The 18,180-nt window shown below is 39.0% G+C and overlaps 1 protein-coding gene across 1 annotated transcript in view; it reads left to right on the plus strand.

Annotated features, from left to right (window-relative positions):
• Positions 1–18,180, plus strand: part of prkd3 (protein kinase D3) — a 50,665-nt gene that overhangs the window by 22,250 nt on the left and 10,235 nt on the right. The window contains exons 3-10 of the mRNA XM_053632560.1: positions 8,086–8,224; positions 12,124–12,255; positions 13,306–13,463; positions 14,904–15,099; positions 15,194–15,271; positions 15,358–15,544; positions 15,856–15,979; positions 16,306–16,383. Of these exons, the coding sequence (XP_053488535.1) occupies positions 8,086–8,224; positions 12,124–12,255; positions 13,306–13,463; positions 14,904–15,099; positions 15,194–15,271; positions 15,358–15,544; positions 15,856–15,979; positions 16,306–16,383 (1,092 nt within the window). The remainder of the gene's footprint in view (positions 1–8,085; positions 8,225–12,123; positions 12,256–13,305; positions 13,464–14,903; positions 15,100–15,193; positions 15,272–15,357; positions 15,545–15,855; positions 15,980–16,305; positions 16,384–18,180) is intronic.

Here is an 18,180-nt window from a genome sequence, read left to right on the forward strand (position 1 = left end):
ACTAATTTACTAATATTCAACTTAGTATTAATGTAACTATAACCCTTAAACCAACTCGTAATTATTATTTGGAATTAGAACTAATTAGACAATAACTGATCTTTATATACAATGTCCTCCACAAATATTGTCACCCTTAGTAAATATGAGTAAAGAAGGCTGTGGAAATTGTCTTTATTGTTTAACATTTTGATCTTTTGTTTTAGAAAAAAAAAAAATACAAAAATACTCTGAACAAAATATCAAATGTTTAAACAATAAAGAGATTTTTTGAGAAAGGAATTTTTCACAGCCTTCTATGCTCATATTTACCAAGGTGTCTATATTAGTGGAGGGCACTGTAAACTTTACTTGAATTAATAAATGATCTCTATCTAAAACTTTACTTGAAGTCTAGTTGATTAATGTTCCAAAGTAGTATTAACCAATATTCAACCAGAATATTATCTGGCTTCCTATCAGATTTTAAGTGCTTGCATTAAATCACTTTAATGTATAAACCTCCTTTATGTGTCACCTCACTCTTTAAGTGTCTTCAGCTCATTTCCGTGATGATCAATTGGTAATTATTAATCATAGCATACTCACATTAAAAGTCACATGTGCTTACATCATCATGGATATGGGAAAAAAAGGCAGCTGACTTTGATGTCATTGCTTAAAGAAATAAGCCGAAGTATTGGGGCAGAACAAGATTCTAAAAAGCAAGGGATATGTTTTTTTCTACTTAACGCATAGGAAATGTCTCCGACAGCATCACTGTTGCAAACCCACAGTTGCAATCCCTTCTTGTACCACAGTTATACACTACCTTATGCTATTAGTCCATATCCTCTCTCCTGTGTCTCTGTAAGCCTTGATAAGTCAGTGTGGACAAACCTCACAGCTTCCCTGTAGCTTTCTGGAATTAGCATGGCAGTGCTCAGGCCACCAGCTGCTGCTGCCATGGGATGGGAAACATGGAGTGAAGAGAGAGAGAGAGAGATAGCCCATGCCAACAGAAGGTACCCGCTGCCACTGGGGAAGTGCAGAGTTTGGGGCCAGGCACAGCCAGAGGAAAGCCTTGTACTGATATCTCACACAGGAAGGATGCATTCGAAATGTCTGCATGTTAGGACCAGTTGTAAATCCATGTGTCAGGGGCATGCAAAGAAGTCGGTCTGCTCTTTTAAAACCGGTTGTACTCAGGTGTTCAGGGGTTCAGGGAGTTTGTTCTGGTTTTGCTCCGCTTCCTCTGCAAAACCTTCATCAGCCAATATAATGCTGCAGAATCAGCTTCCTACTGCTTTATAGCACATTTGCTAACCTCTGTCAAGAGTCCTGGAGTTTGTGGCTCCCATATTTCTCCACTGGTGCTAGTGTTATACAAGTTCATAGAGATAAGTCTCTAAATCTTGATTCAGGAACCTAAGTGCAGAAGCACTTTAACAGTGAAGGGAGTCTTCTTGTCAGAAGCATCCCAGTGAACAGCCTTGGGCACTTCTTGTCTGGAATTCAATCTCTTTGTTCTACTAAACTCCATGTGCACATGAAAGCCAGGAAGAGGGTGCGAACAGTGGAGCCATTGTTGGTGTATGCTTGCTTCTCCATGGTCTCCAGCGCTGCCACAGGCTCAGCCACCAGTGCTACAGTACAAGATTTGCATTCATCTGCTATAGCTGGAGTTCAAGCCATGCTGATTAGCCCTACAGTCTATTTCAAATGGAGCTATATAAGCGAGCAGAGTGGATGAATGTCTTTCATAAGGGGGGTTTGAGTACACTGGAGTGTTTAAGCTTTTACATGAATTGGCCATTTGTGTAACTTTTGCAATTTATATTGTGCTTAATAAACCAAGATTCTTTGTGATGACACAGACTACTTTAGATACTTTAGACCTGGCATGTTTGACTAACTTTGGCATTGTGAAAAATTAGGGAAACAATTTTACATAAACAGGCCTTGCTGGAAAGTGGAGCGTTTCCGACAGGAGCAAATCAAGACTGTGCAATAACGTATTTTGTGAGTTTAACTTATAGAGTAAGACTTTTGACCCTCAATAAGGCCAATGGAGATGCAACTATTTAAATTTAGATTTAAAATAAAATACTACTAAGCATTATTTTTGTGCAAAACTTTTTACAAAATTTGTGATACCACTTGCTGAGTTTTTTTGTGCTTTTTGTGGAAAATTACTTGAATTGGCGAAAATGTAATTGCATGAAATTGTTTTGCAAGGCCTTTCACAGTGATGTTTATTGGTAAATGAAAATTTTAGTTGTACTTATATTCGACACGTCAACAGAAGAGGGCTTTGGCCTACTGTGCGTTGTGATGACATCAGTTGACGCGTCTTGGACTAAGTCTGTGGAAAATCTGCGGTAATTTTGAAAAATTTCCAGCTCCACTGAATGTTGCAGAGTTTGCTTGATTTTACATTAATTTCTGCGATTGCAAAATTGTGAGATCCTGGAGAGACTGGTTAATATCATGAGGTAGGTACAGTGGGTTATTCTTCCTTTGTATCTCTTGAACCAAAGAACACCTATTTGTTTTGTTGCTCTTTTTGTTGATATGCTGGATGGCATGTTCTGCCCTGTTTTTGTATTAGCACCTAGTTGTGCTTTGGTCCATCAGGGGTGGGGGTAATATCGGTGAACTGCCAACGCTTCTCACTGGCCCTGGCATTATGGGTAGTATTGTTTGCCATGCATTGTGTGCGAGGTCCCAGCAGGGAAACAGCTGTGACTGATGGACTTTCCAGACCTCTGTGCTGGCAGTGTGACATGTTCTATCCATAGCCTTCATCATACCCTTACATTCCTCTCTCTAAATCTTTTCCTCCCTATAAGCTTTCAATCCCTTGTTCCTAATATCTGTCATAGCACATGAAAAGTAGCTTTCAGTCAAGGAAAATGAGTAATTGCAAATAAGCATAGTGTAGGATAGTGCTGTAGATTTCAAAGGTTGATAATTGATATCACTCCCAGAGATCCATTAATTATATAATGGTCCAGCTTTGAAAAATGGGTATTACCAGACGTTGATAGTTTTTATCTACATTTGGAATGATAAGGGTAGTCATGAATTAATGTTGTACATATGTTATTTATCCATCCATCCATCCATCTTCTATACCGCTTATCCTTCCTTCAGGGTCACGGGGAAACCTGGAGCCTATCCCAGGGAGCATCGGGCGGGGTACACCCTGGACAGGGTGGCAGTCCATCGCAGGGCAATATGTTATTTATATTCAACTAAATATACTTTCTGCTTATGTCTACATTAATGCACAATGTGAATATTTTACTGTAATCCATAACTTCACATCTCCCACTTAATACTGTAAATGTACACAGATCAGCCGTAACATTAAAACCACTTGTCTAATAATGTGTAGGTCCCCCTTGTGCATTCAAAACAGCCCTGACCCATCGAAGCATGGACTCCACAAGACCTCTGAAGGTGTGCTGTGGTATCTGGCACCAAGGCATTAGCAGCAGATCCTTTTAGTTGTTGCGAGGGAGGACTTCCATAGATCAGACTTGTTTGTCCAGCACATCCCACAGATGCTCGATCAGATTGAGATATGGGGAATTTGCAGGCCAAGTCAACACCATGAGCTCTTTGTCATGTTCCTCAAACCATTCCTGAACAATTTTTGCAGTGTGGCATTATATTGCTGAAAGAGGCCACTGCCATTAGGGAATACTGTTGCCATGAAGAGATGTACTTGGTCTGCAACAATCTTTAGGTAGGTGGTACATGTATACACATGAATGCCTGGACCCAAGGGTTACCAGCAGAACATTGCTAGAGCATCACACTGCCTCTGTCGGCTTGCCTTCCACCTGTAGTGCAGCCTGGTGCCATCTCTTCCCCAGGTAAGGCACGTGGCCATCCACATTATGTAAAAGAAAACGTGATTAATCAGACCAGGCTCTCTGCTTCCATGGCTCCATGGTCCAGTTCTGATACTCACATGCCCATTGTATGCACTTTTGGTGTTGGACAGGGGACAACATGGGCACACTGACCAGTCTGCTGCTACCTTTCTATTATAGCCAGCATGAACTTTTTCAGCAATTTCTGCTACACTTCTGTAGGATCGGATCAGACAGGCTAGCCTTCCCTCGGGCACATCAGTGAGCCTTGGGCACCCATGCACCTGGCGCTGGTTTACCGATTGTCCTTTCTTGGACCACTTTTCATAGGTATTAACCAATGCATATGGGGAACACCCCACAAGACCTGCTGTTTTGGAGATGCTCAGATCCTTAGTCTTGCCCATTTTTCCTGCTTCCAACACATCAACTTTGAGAACTGACTGACTTTTGTTCACTTGCTGCATAATATATCCCACCCCTTGACAGGTGCCACTGTAACAAGGTAATCAGTTTTATTCACTTCACCTGTCAGTGGTTTTAATGTTATGACTGATTGGTGTAAATGTTTCAGTCAGTGTTGTGTTTCTGTTATTGCTTTTGATTTAAGATTCAAACTGTAATGCATTAGCAGCTTAAAGATACAAGATGTTGTTAGATTTTGTATTATAGAAGTGTTACCACAATAAAATAATTTACATCATTGTGACTACCAGATAAAAGAGTGAAGACACTCCAGAGTTTATCTTCTAGTGACTATCATTTAGCTGTTACTGCAACAGCCTGATGAAACATTCATCAACAGCACATAACTTACAGAATAAAACAGTCACTAAATGTTAGCTAGTTAGCTATATTCATGACTTCTGGATGAGGAGAGTTGCTCTGCTGTAATATCACAGCACTGCAGAATGTAATAGTTTTTGCTGAGGGTCTGTGCATCTCCAGAGCTGACTAGTTAAACTATTGTAGAGAACAATACTTGAAAGCCTGGCCATTTCTAATTTTTTTTTTTACCCAGTTGGTTTTCTCTATGTATTTTGTTATCTGATCTATTTTATTCCCCAGCCTGTCAAAAAGTTTGGTACGAACCAGATAGTGTTAGCACAGTAGATAAACAGGCAGTAGATGAAAAAAACTTTGATCAGGTGACTAGAGGGCTCGAATCACTCACTCTCGTCCGATATAACTGAGTTTGAAATACTGAAATACAGAGAAACTCACCGGCACCTCCTGTTAGTCACTACCAGCTGTCATGAGTGCTCTAGCTCAACAATGTCTCACCAGGGTTACAGTACAAACTTCACAACAAAGGATAAATCAGAAGCCTAACATTCACTGTTTCACTCCCATTTTCTTCATTTACACTCTTAAGCTCTCTCTCTCTCTCTCTCTCTCTCTCTGTCTCCCCTGTTTGGCTGCGGCTCCTGCCAGTCACCATGTAATCAGGCTTTTGTGCCTGAAGTTGAGGTGTTATGATGTTTGATGTATCTGAGCTGGTCTATTATGTACACTTTCACAGATTTCTTACCAGTCTCAACCTGACACCTCTGACTGTGAATTCAATTACAGGATGGTCGATGTGACTCACAGTAGCTCAGGAACATCATATTATAGAGTATGTTTTCTCCCCTAAGTCAATACTAAAATGTTTTTTTCTTCTTCTTTTTTTTTTTTAACAAAAAACCCTACGCACTGTAACTTTAATATCATAGAATTGTGGAATTTTTAGAATGGTTAATGGTTTAACACAACGTGGTGTTCAGTGGTTTAGAAGAACTCAAAAACGTGAGTATGTTTTACTTGTAGGCTTATAATGAACAAATTATTATTCAGGTTATTGAGAATAGGAAAAATACTCTTTGACAGTAAAGGGTTATTTCAGTTTAGGTTTGTGTTGGTAAACTTGTGTAATGCCTCTTACAGGTGGGATCTCTGGTGACTCTTGGGAAGAGGAAGTGACTCAGAATTGTTGGTTGCACTCACATCCTGGCAGGGACCATACAAGACGAGTGATTCTCTCACTACTCTGATTTCACAAGTATATGATCTTTAGATCCTATGTTCCTCTAGATAGCTGGACCCCATAGTCAGCATCATCACAACAACAAAAAAAGAAAGCTGAGCCATTATACCACATTTGTAAACAGAGAAAAGGTAGATGAGAGTGAAATACACTGATGTGTGATATTTTCCATCACACATCAGTTTCAGTGAATTAGTTGCATCCATAGAGCTCTCTCATTGTTTATTATGGACACCATTGATTAATGTTTTGATAATGTGTCCTTAGAAAGATAGAAAGATATCTCTGTAACAAAACACTTGTTTTAATTGTGTGCTAGCCATTTAAATGTGGTTGAATTACATCATTATTGATTTTACTACGTACATACACATGAGTGTGAACCCTTGCCTCCTGCAGTAAAGGTACTATTGATTTTACTACATGCATACACATGAGTGTGAACCCTTGCCTCCTGCCGTAAAGGTGCAGTTCTACTCACTCTGTTATGAGGAGAGAGAAAAGCATGTAGCCTGAGGAAGTAGGGGTGACGCATAGCTATAGGATCTGTTCCAACAGATGTTTTTAAGCACGTCTTCTTACTAGGCTAATATTCTGGGCATTTACACAAGGCCCTCTGCACCACATGTCTCTCAGCTTGAGTAATCTGCTTGTGAAGCGAGCCATTCCTCAAAAACAGAGCAGTTCACTGTGTTTATTGCTCCCGTCATCCTCATACTCATCTCTGTCATAATTGCCTTTTAATGGATTGCTTTATATCTGCAATTTATATCCTGACATCATATGGGAAATTAAATTTTATGTGACTGAAAATTATACACTAGAAACCCCAGTAAGAACTACACTAAACTGTCAGTTTATTAGGTCATATGAGTCATGTGATTAAGGTGTGATGTATAAATCAATTGGCATTCAATTAAATGTTGTAAAGAGAAAATTTGTGATTTTAGTGACTTTGAACTATTCAAAGTCAGCTCTAGGATCTTCCAAGCAGCTTATTTACTGGTCTTTTTTGCCCCCGACCCTGTCAAGTGTGTTGCGGATAGGATCATATCTGAATGTCATCTGATATGGCACGACGTATCAGAATTTGTCTCGATTGGGGTACACCAGCTAAAGACCATGTCAGGCTCCCGTATTTCTCTTTTTGAATCTATTCCCAAGTATGGCAGCCAAAATAAAAGTGTAAACACCATAAATTATTCCCTAGTTTTGTTAATCCATCTGAGTAGAAAATTGTGAGAATGTATGATAATGTTAAAGCATTGAATTTTTAAACAATGGAGAAAAAAAGAAAATGCAAAATAAAATAAAGGTGATGAAATGGAGCCTTTTGCCATTACAATTGGGCAGTAAATCATACACACAATCAAAGGGCTGTGTAGATCTTACCTGTGAAAAACTGTGCAGAGTATAAATTTCATTTGATATAGAGATGAGACATTGGTCTGAATAAGGGTCCATTGGACCAGAATGTTACTGGCTCTCTATCCGGCAGGAAACTGCTCCCAAGAAAGCCCATTTCAGTGGGCACAGGGAATCAAAGCTGGATTTTTGAAGAGATGCGTGCTTGGATGAATCCTGGTCCCTATTACATCATTCTAATTGAATAATTAGAATTTCATGCAAGCAACATGAGTCCATTTGGTCTCAGCAGTAAAGGCTGGTTGTAGCAGTGTGATTGTGTTGGAGAATGTTTTCCTGGCACATGGTAGAGCCCTGATATCCACTGAAGAATGTCTGGATGGGCATAGTGCATCTGAACAGTGTTGCTAATCCCTTCATGGCTATAGTCTATCCTCATTTAGGACACTTCCACATTGCATGCACCATATTCCAGAGAATATGTCATCACTGAATGATTCCAGGAACCTGCCAATAAGCTTTCAGAATTTCAACCCCATCAAGCATCCTTGGAGTAGGTGGACTGAGTTACTCGCAGCAATATGCACAATGGACACAATACAGTCCTTTCTGCATGATTGTTCCTCAGTATATCCAGCTTGTTGTAGAATACATGCTCAGGCAAATTCATGCTGTTCTGAAGACCAAAAGAGGCACAATATACTAGATATGTGTATCTAATATTTAAACTGGCTATTTTTTTCTTCTTCACTTGGGATGGTAAGAGTGTTGGTTAGGAGAGATCTTTTAGCATGTGTGATTATGAATACTGACACCCTTTGTTGTCTTCAGTTCCCAGAATGCGGATTCTTCGGTATGTACGATAAGATCCTGCTCTTCCGCCATGACCTGAACACTGACAACATTCTGCAGCGACTCACGTCGGCAGAGGATATCCATGAGGGAGACCTGATTGAGGTGGTCCTCTCAGGTAAGTTCTTGGATTTTTACCTTGATCTACAGGAAATGAGTCCTTTGAAAGCTTTGCCAAGGGCATTTCTGGGGAAACTGCAGAAATCCTGTTTCATGTTTTCAGACAGATGGTCAGTGCTAGTGAGGTTGATATGGAACAGACTAGCGTTAACTGGATGAGACTGGAGTACAATTCTGACACTGTTGGACTGTTCTGGTACTGACACACAACATTCTCTGTCAATAGAATATCAGTAAAAGCTTAGATATCTTTGAATAACTGCGAACAGGACAGATCCCTTAAGGCCACCATTCACAATCAATTTCAGCCGAGCCCCAAGTTAATGTGAAACACCATGTGTGTTGAGAAAATTCAAGTCAGACATAGACTCAAGGGGTTCTCTTCTTTCAACGGATAAGGAGGATGACATACTAGCCCATATTGTTTAAAAAATCTAGTCTACTGTAACACTCAGTACAAATAAATCAGTAGAAAATCATAAAAGCAGGGTAGAAAAAAAACAGCTTTGAATTTACAGTAAGCTTCTGGTTTTAGAAGGTTTATGGGCTGTTCCTGTCCTGAATGGCTTTTGCATCCTGCATTGTAAGTGCTGCTCTGTGAGCACTGATTTTCCTGTCATTTGTGTCATCTCCACAGGGGAGTAATACAGCACACCTGCCTCACACATCCTCCTCACACACTGGACATACACACACACACCAAGCAGAAATTAGTACCACATTTGGGCATTCATGTTTGACTAGCATTGTCTTGCAATAGCACCAAAAATCTAAGCAGCATCCTTTCTTTCCTAATAGAGAAGAGTTATCATTAATAAATCTCACTGCGTGTTGAATGCATGGCACTTTCTAGACATCATACCATATGAAGGTATTTTGAACAGACACTCTTCTCATAACCCTTCATTATTTCTGTCCGGACAGTCTCCTGTCCTGCAACGTTTGTGGTAATCAAACATCTTCGAAGGAAAATAGGCCACACATTGCGGAGAGACAGGAGGGCAGCTTTGACTTGGCGTTCAGCTCAAAGGCAGGGGCTTGTTTTTATTACAGTAAACGACGGTAGTGGTTCTGCTGTGAAGTGCCGCAGGGATATAAGAGAGCTGCAGGACTTGAGTGTTCCGGCCCCGCAGGAGGTCCAGCAATGCCCGGTTTCATTCGAGATCGCACATCTACAGTGTGCATCACAGCTGATTCTGTCTTGATCCTGTCCTTTTAAGTGTGTTCAACTATCCAGCAGTATGTTTTGGGATGACATATATTCAGTAAAGGTGTTTTCTAACACATTTATTGAAGAAAATAAAATTAAACAGAAAAAAAGGGTCATGTGTTGCATAACTTTCAATGTTTATTTTGTCAGGTCAGTATCTAGGGTCTCTAGCTTTTCCAAAAATTTATAAAATTAAAATAAAATCTATTCTCAAGCATATAGGCAATTACCACAGACAACCATGACTCACTTTCAGTAACTGAAATTATTCTGGTTGATGGATCTGGAGATGGGAACACTATGAATGAGGAACAGTGCAGGAACATACCCTGGGTGTGACAGCAATCTGTAGCAGGGCACCATATGCACACACTCACATCTAAGGGTAATATATCTTAGCCAATCCACCTACTGTCATGTTTTTGGGAGGTGGGAGAACACCGGAGAAGCCGGAGGAAACCCACACAGGCACGGACGTGCACAGAAACTGAGTTCAGGATTGAACCAGGGACCCCGACGCCGTGAGGCTGCAATGCTACCCGTTGTGCCACCACCATGGACAACTATTTTTATATATTTTCCTGTACTGAGAAAAGAATGGAAAATCTATTTACTTGAAACTCACTTATAATGAAAGTCTAATGGAAGTTAAGATTAGGCCGAAATATTCCTTTATTATCTGTGATATTGCTTGGTTTTCTGCTTTATCTTCCACACTATTTTCCATTGCTTGTTGGCTCACTTAGGTGCTTTTGTGCGCATTTGATTACTTCTTGGATGTTTGGATCATGGTTTTACATAATGTAGGCTATGTGGTGTTTTCATGAATGCCTCATTATGAGTTTGTGCCAACGCTCTGTACTGCTGCCTGGTATGTGACTCGCTGGCAGCTCCACGGTTCAGCCTTATGCCTTTGATCCATAAAGAGGAGCTCACTCATGCAGGGCTCATATTATCGAGCTCAAGAATCATTGTCTCTTTTTGAATCTATTCCAAAATCTGTGAGAGCCAAAAGAAATGTCTAAAAACTCATTCTGTGGGTTCATTAATCAATCCAAGTATAAATTTGTATGAGAATGTTACAGTATAAAATGGTAAAAGACGGAGTATAAAGACAATGGAAAATGAAAAATATCATATTATAAATATTAATATGTAAGTCATGTACATATAATCAAAGGGATGTGATGAAAAACAATGCACTGCATAAATTTAATAAGGATATTAGTCTGAAGAAGGGTGCATTGCACCAGAGTGTTCCTGGCTCTCTATCTGCCAGGAAACCGCTCCCAACTGCCATCAAGTTTTTACATTTTTCCAATCAGCCGCTGATTTATCACTGATGAGTGATCCAGCTGAGAAGACTTTAATCTGAAGAATAGGCATTTGATGTCACTTTCCGCTACCACAGTAATTTCACTCGTACAGTCATTCTGAATATATGGAAGATGCAGGTGTACATCATCAGTGTTCACTCCTCCATACCCCGGTGTTTGGACTTGGAGAAAGAATCTGAGATAGTCACATGTATCAGAGTTTTTACAACTAAGAGGTCATTACCATTAAACTTTACAGGTCATATTGCATTTTATCTGTCTGCTTCTCTATAGCTGATCTGTGTTCTTCATCAGTACAGCACAGATAGCTAAGCATAGGTCCTTGAAAGCAAGATATCTCTCCCTCACGTTTTCCCTCGTTCTATAGGTTTCTATAGATCTGCAAGACAATGTAAATGTTAGATTGATCTCACACTGTTAATGGACCTCAGCCACTGTAGCCTTATTCCCACATATACCGTACATTTGAATGACTTATGAGTTATTTCCTCATTGTTGGTATTCATTCATTTCTGTCTGATCCTCTCAAAATTAGTGCACTAAGGGAATTTGCTTTTTTGTTCCCTGTTTAGTCAGTTCTTATACTGTATCTTAAAAGCAGTGTATTATGAGGCTTAACTTGCATTCAAGTAGTCACCCTCAAATTTGGAATTATTTAATCAGGTTCTGATTTATACCTGATGAATGAATCGACCAGATGGGTTCACTGTTGTCTAAAGGAATCTCGAGGGAGTCTTTTCATTGCTGTAAAAGGCATCAACACTGTGCTCTGACTCACAGCTGAATCACGTCTGTGAATCACTTTCCCTGACTCAGATTAAAGAGTAGTGTTTCACTGTACTGTCTGTGGTTTAGCCTTTAGCACTCAGACTTCAGAAAAAAAAATCATAATATTTGTAAAAATTTTTACACACATTTAATCTAGTGATAAATTATACTAAGTTGTTTGGTTTAATCGGATATGGGTTTAGTTTGCAGCTGATTTGCCTTTTTAAAAAAATCAGAAAGTTACTGATGTGCCTCAAAATACTTGTATATTTAAATACATTGTTGGATTTCATTAGTATGTGGCTTTCTGATATTCCTATTAATAATATTTAAATTAATTGTCAGAAATATTGTAATTAATTTTCAGAATTTTGGGCAGATTTTTTTGACTTTCTGTTAATCATACAATGTTCAGTATTAAATAATTAATAATAATAATAATAATAATAATAATAATAATATTTGTGTTCTGTTTGTTTTCTTTCATTTCATTTATGTGTTGTGCTGTTTAATCTCATCAGGGTTTCAAGTCCATTTTTTTTTGTTGTTGTTGTTCAGTTTTAAGTTCCGTTTTAATTGCAGCTCAGGCTACAGTAGAAGACTTTCAGATCCGGCCTCATGCCCTCTATGTGCACTCATACAAGGCCCCTACCTTCTGTGACTACTGTGGGGAGATGCTGTGGGGTCTCGTTCGGCAAGGCCTCAAATGTGAAGGTAATGACTTAAGAATACTGCACTGAACAAATTCATGAATATTAAATTATGAAAAGACAAACATGTACGAAAAGCTATCTACATACTATTGATTACAGACAAACTTTTCTATATAACTATTGATTACACAGAAACACACAAACTCATCTGAGTGTTCATGCAGTACATAAGAACAATACATTACACATGTGCACCATATGGGCCTCAGAGCTGTGGTTGTCTGCACACCAAAGGCCAAGGCATCAAGTGTTTTCCAGATACACCGAACACGCTGATTCAGTGCCTCTGGCTCAGGCTAACTATGCGCAGTGAGATGTCTCAATGCTGTGTTGGCTTCCCCTCAACTCCATCCAGCCAGCCTTTGAAGCCCCAATAGAGGGGCTTTTTGATTGTAGCATAGTGTACCTTTGCCAAGTCTTGGATGTGGCCTTCAAAGTTTGCTGCTGTAATATGCTTTGCTGATGGATACAGGCTGCTATATCAGACTTCATCAGTCATGCCAAGAGCTGCTTATTGTCTATAAATTTAATATAGAAGCCTACATTTCACTAAAGCCTTATCTAAATGGTTTTGAATGTGATGTAAAAGCTCTCTTTTTTTTCCTAAGCTGTTTCTCAGCTCCACTTCCAGTGAGAAAGTGTTTATGGAGCTCTCTAGTGGACATTTAAAAGAACTGACAAAAAGAACAAACAATACAATAATCCATCCATCCATCCATTTTCTGTACTGCTTATCCTACACAGGGTTGTGGGGGAGCCTGGAGTCTATCCCAGGGAACTTGGGCCACAAGGCGGGGGACACCCTGGATGGGGTGCCAGCCCATCATATGGCACAATCACACACACACACTTATTCACACTCTATGGGCAATTTGGAAAAGCCAATCAGCCTACGTCGCATGTCTTTGGACAGGGGGAGGAAACCGTAGTACCCGGAGGAAACACCCGAAGCACACGGAGAACATGCAAAATACAATGATGTCTGCTCTAATCTAATCTCAGTTATAGTATGAGTGGTATTCCTGACGTGCATGTTATGTTTGTGTATCAGGCTGCGGGCTGAATTATCACAAGCGATGCGCCTTTAAGATCCCAAACAACTGTAGCGGAGTCAGGAAGAGGCGCCTGTCCAATGTGTCTCTGCCAGGTCCATCACTGTCTGTCCCTCGGCCTCTCCCAGCAGAAAATGCCGTGGTGACCCTGGAGGAGGTAAGGAGGGCTCGGCATGCTTCTTTGTGATTTATCTTCTCTCCCTTTCCCTCAGTGAGTCATTTGTATTACATTTATTACTTCCTCCACTTCTGTCTGTCTCGATTGTATATACAGCAATAAATATAGATGTGTTTGTCCTGGGCAATTGAGAGAACTGTTTGATTCATCTCAATGTTTGTGTTGAAGAGGAGGAGGAAAGGATTAAAAACTCCATCCACCATCCATTGAGAACTGTAAATCATAATGACTCTTTGCAAGAGAACCTCCCTAGGAATTACATTCCCCTGTTTCTAAGACATGCAGTTTGCTACATTTCCTGTTTTGGCCCAGCCTAATAGAATGGCATCAATATAGGATGTTAAAAACTATTAGTTTATACTATTACTAGTTTACACAATGCAGTAAGCTGCCCTTTAAAGAGGATATGGATATCTATAGGTGACTATAAGGTTGCTGATGATATATGTAGTTTGACTATAAGGTTGATAAGCTGTTCTTTTTTAAGAGTGTAAATCATGCATATTAAGCTCCCTAGGGAAAAAAATTGTTTGATACACAAGTAGCAGTCCTCAGTGTACAGTGTACATAGGTTGCAGACCTGGATGAATTGAACTGCATATTAAATCAGACCAGGTTGACCTTTTGTGCATCATGTCCAAGCAGAGCACAACAGAGACTCTCCTATGTTCCCTGAAGTCTGCAGGAGACAGGAGTGTGTGTGTGTGTGTGTGTGTGTGTGTGTGTTTGACGGGCATAATGGAACACTCAGACACTTTGATTGGCCTACAAAATCACTGGAGTACAATCTTAAACTTGTGGGATTGTTTGAAGTAGGAAATGAACTGTGCAGCCAGTCTGTGGGCTAAAATTGAGAGGATCTAAAGACTGGATTAGTGTTATTCAACCAATGAAAGAAATAATACAGCCGACTAAATTTTTGTCCACAGACACAAAAATTCAGATAAAATGAAGAACACCAAGCATGTTGTAACTGCCTGCTACCCAAACATTGTGCAACTATTTATCTGGCATTTATCCAGTGCCACTGAGTATGTTCCTTTGCATTCAGCCATCAGACAGTTCACTGAAAATGGAATTAAGTAAATCAGATCAAGCCTCTGTGGATTCTTTTCTGTGTTGTTCTGCCCAGACACACTGTATGTGAAGAGCACTAGGTTGAGTCGGGTTTTATTAAAGCTGTGTGGTCTTTTTTGAAGCAGAACAAGTCAGAACATGAATACAAGTTGAAAGACTTTGTTTTTGGAGGTTTCATCATTTGGTGTTTACTGTGAATGTGACAAAGTTCAGCCAGGTCATTTAAAACATCTGTTGAGGAAACGCCCTGTAACAGTAACAGTCATGTCTCATGTCTCATCATGTCTTGCAGTTTGTAAAGATTCTATTTCTAACTCCCTCTTTCCCCTGTGGTACATCCAGCAACAGCGCCCCCATCAGGAAGCAGGGAAACGGATCCCATCCTGGAGCGGTCGGCCTATCTGGATGGAAAGGATGGTGCTGGGGAGGGTGAAAGTGCCACACACATTTGTCATCCACACGTACACACGCCCCACCATCTGCCAGTACTGTAAACGCCTGCTCAAAGGCCTGTTCCGCCAGGGCATGCAGTGCAAGGGTGAGCCGCTCCTTCTGCCCTACGGGAATATGTATGTAAACTTAAATAATTGAGAAAACAACACACCTAGTATATGTATTATTGTTTCTGTTAGATTGCAAATTTAATTGCCACAAGCGATGTGCATCTAAGGTACCAAAAGACTGTCTTGGGGAAGTCGTCTTCAATGGAGGTACAAAGCAACTGTATTTAGTGGTGTATCAGTTTGACGCTTTATGGCCAGAAAGTGTTCTTTATGTCATATGTTTTGTGTGTCAGAGCCAGCTAGTCCAGCTCCAGATTCAGACACCACTATGGAGGTGGATATCAGTGATGTCAACAGTGACAGCAGCAGAGGCCAGGACGACTCTGAAGAACCCTCTACTCCTGAGGACAAGATCTTTCGGGACTATCCATTCTCAGACCAGGAGAAAGACGAGGAGCCTGTAAAAGCTCCTCAGATCAGGTATGTAGATACTGATTTGCATAGTAAAGGTCAGAGAATGACTCGATCTGCATGTAGAACCATTGTGTTTATTAAAGTTTTAGTTATGCAGCATCTGCTCCAGTTTATTCGACAAATGATATTATCTTTTAAATAAGGAAAAGATCAGTCTTGTGTGTTGTGATATGAGAGTGATCAAAATGGCATTTCTAAAAATACTTCTGTATTCCTGTGCCTCTCAGTGAGTCACAGAAATCTTTACAGATTTAGTGTGTATGAACCTGTGATCAGAGTGTTTCTTGTTTCCTCTAAAACTTCTTGTCTTTCTTTAGCCCATCCACTAGCACTAATATCCCATTGATGCGCGTAGTGCAGTCCATTAAACACACCAAGAGAAGAAGCTCCACTGTGGTCAGGGAGGGATGGATGGTGCACTACACCAGTACGGATAACCTTGTAAGATCCTTAAGCAACTGCTTATACTTTTAAAAACAACTGTGTGTGTATATATATATATATATATATATATATATATATATATATATATACACACACACACATATATACTTATATATATATACATGTACATATATGTATGTGTGTGTGTGTGTGTGTATGTATGTGTGTGTGTGTGTATATACATATATATATATATATATATATATATATATATATGTATATGTATATACATATATATATATATATATACATATATGTGCGTGTGTGTGTGTGTGTATAGGTCTCATAATATATTGTTAATGGTTATTATAACATTTCCTCAGAGAAAGAGACACTATTGGAGGCTGGATAGCAAAAGCCTGACTTTGTTTCAGAATGACACAGGAGCCAAGTTCTACAAGGTAAGAGACTCAATTGTAAGGAATTTTTTTAGTTGCGATTAATATGTAGTCATTACATGGTAAATGTAGAAGCCACAGTTCTAATGAATTACTCAAATTCTGCTTAGATCAGTATAATAGTTAACATTGGCCTTTCTGAATAGAAAGAAGGTCAGTGGCCCTTCAAATGTCCCCTCCCCCACTGATCTGGTTTCACTTTATGAGATGAAAAATTTCTCTGTGGTCAAAGTGGAAGAGCTGTCAAATAAAACACTTCACAGCTAGTCATAGTGCATCTGAGGCCATTCTAACACCTCAAATGCTTCTTGAAGAAAACATTAATGAACTTTAAACTCGGATAATGTAAAATGTCAGTGTCTCTAATTTGAATAGATTTAGGAACTTGTGTTTCTTTAACAAATGATAAACAAATGATAGACAAAAATGATACTAAATAAAACATGTTAATTCCTATGGAGCTTAGAAACTGACAAAGTTATTTGAATTATATATGTATATATAAAATGTAAAAATGTAATTTTTTGACATTTTTTTTGTATTGAAGTTGTTAAAGGGTAAGATTTGCCTTTAAAACCATTTAAATCAAAGTTACAAATTTTGATTTTGAGATTTAAATAAAAATCTCAAGAATTGAAATCTCAGAAATACAGATTTTATATAAAATATTCCAAAGGTGAAGCATCCGGCTTTCCGGTGGAAAATTAGATGGTTTCAGATTTGTAAAAATCTCAAACCTGTAACTCACAATTTTGAATATTATGATTGAAAACACTGGCAAAACATCTTTTAAAAATATTTATTGTAATGTGTATATAATTCAAATACATGAAATTCATATTCATATACGTTTGTCAGCTTCCAAGCTCCATAAATTTCTTGCTTTTCAGAGAGAAATAAGTTAATACTTTTGGTTTTGGTTTTACAGTGTTGCACTGTCATATACAATTCTGCATACATGTGTGTACGAATATATAGTCGTAAAGGTGAACAGTTGGGCATTAATATGTTAACTTAGTCCTAAAACTTTTAATATATATTTGGATAAATGTTTTGTTAAAAAAAAAACTTACAAATCAAATATATTGCACTTAAACATACACTTCTGAAGACAAACTTGTTAAACAGGGGCTTGTTAAAAGTACATAGCATGCATATGTGTGAATTTGTATAGTTACAGCTCCCTCTAGTAGTTTATTGTACTGCTAACATATTTGACACCATTTTTTCCTTTTACATGCTGATGCGCTGTATATTGAAGTGTCTGTAGAAAGAATTGTAAAACTATAATGACACTTAGCTGTAACAAACCCCTGAAACTCTAAATGTACCCACAGAAAGACATCTAACTCCACGACACCAGAGTAGGCGTTACACACATGCTGTCTTCTTTCATTCTTTAGTTTTCTGGGCAGCCCCCTGTCTACTTCTTGTGAGGGGACTCCAGTGAGTCTCTTTCTGAAACACCAAGTGTATTCTTGCTAGTAAAATCCAAACCACTAAAGCCCACACTTTAGCTCAGTGCACTATTAGGTCAGTTATGCCCTTCACTATTTAAGTAGCAATTAAAACTTAATGTCAGAGTATTTGACTTAATGTCTTCCCCATGATGGAATGTGTGTGTATGCTGATCTCTGGTTCTGATTTGAGTTTGTAACATTGCCAGTAATTTCACTTCACACATACCTATATACACTTATAGTATACTCTAGCACTATATAGCACTATATGTGCATCACATATGTACAGTATACAGTATAATATACTTTTATACAGTGTATTATATCCTAATAAAATGGA

This window comes from Ictalurus furcatus, chromosome 9 (assembly GCF_023375685.1).
Source record: "Ictalurus furcatus strain D&B chromosome 9, Billie_1.0, whole genome shotgun sequence".
Classification (NCBI taxonomy): Eukaryota; Metazoa; Chordata; class Actinopteri; order Siluriformes; family Ictaluridae; genus Ictalurus; species Ictalurus furcatus.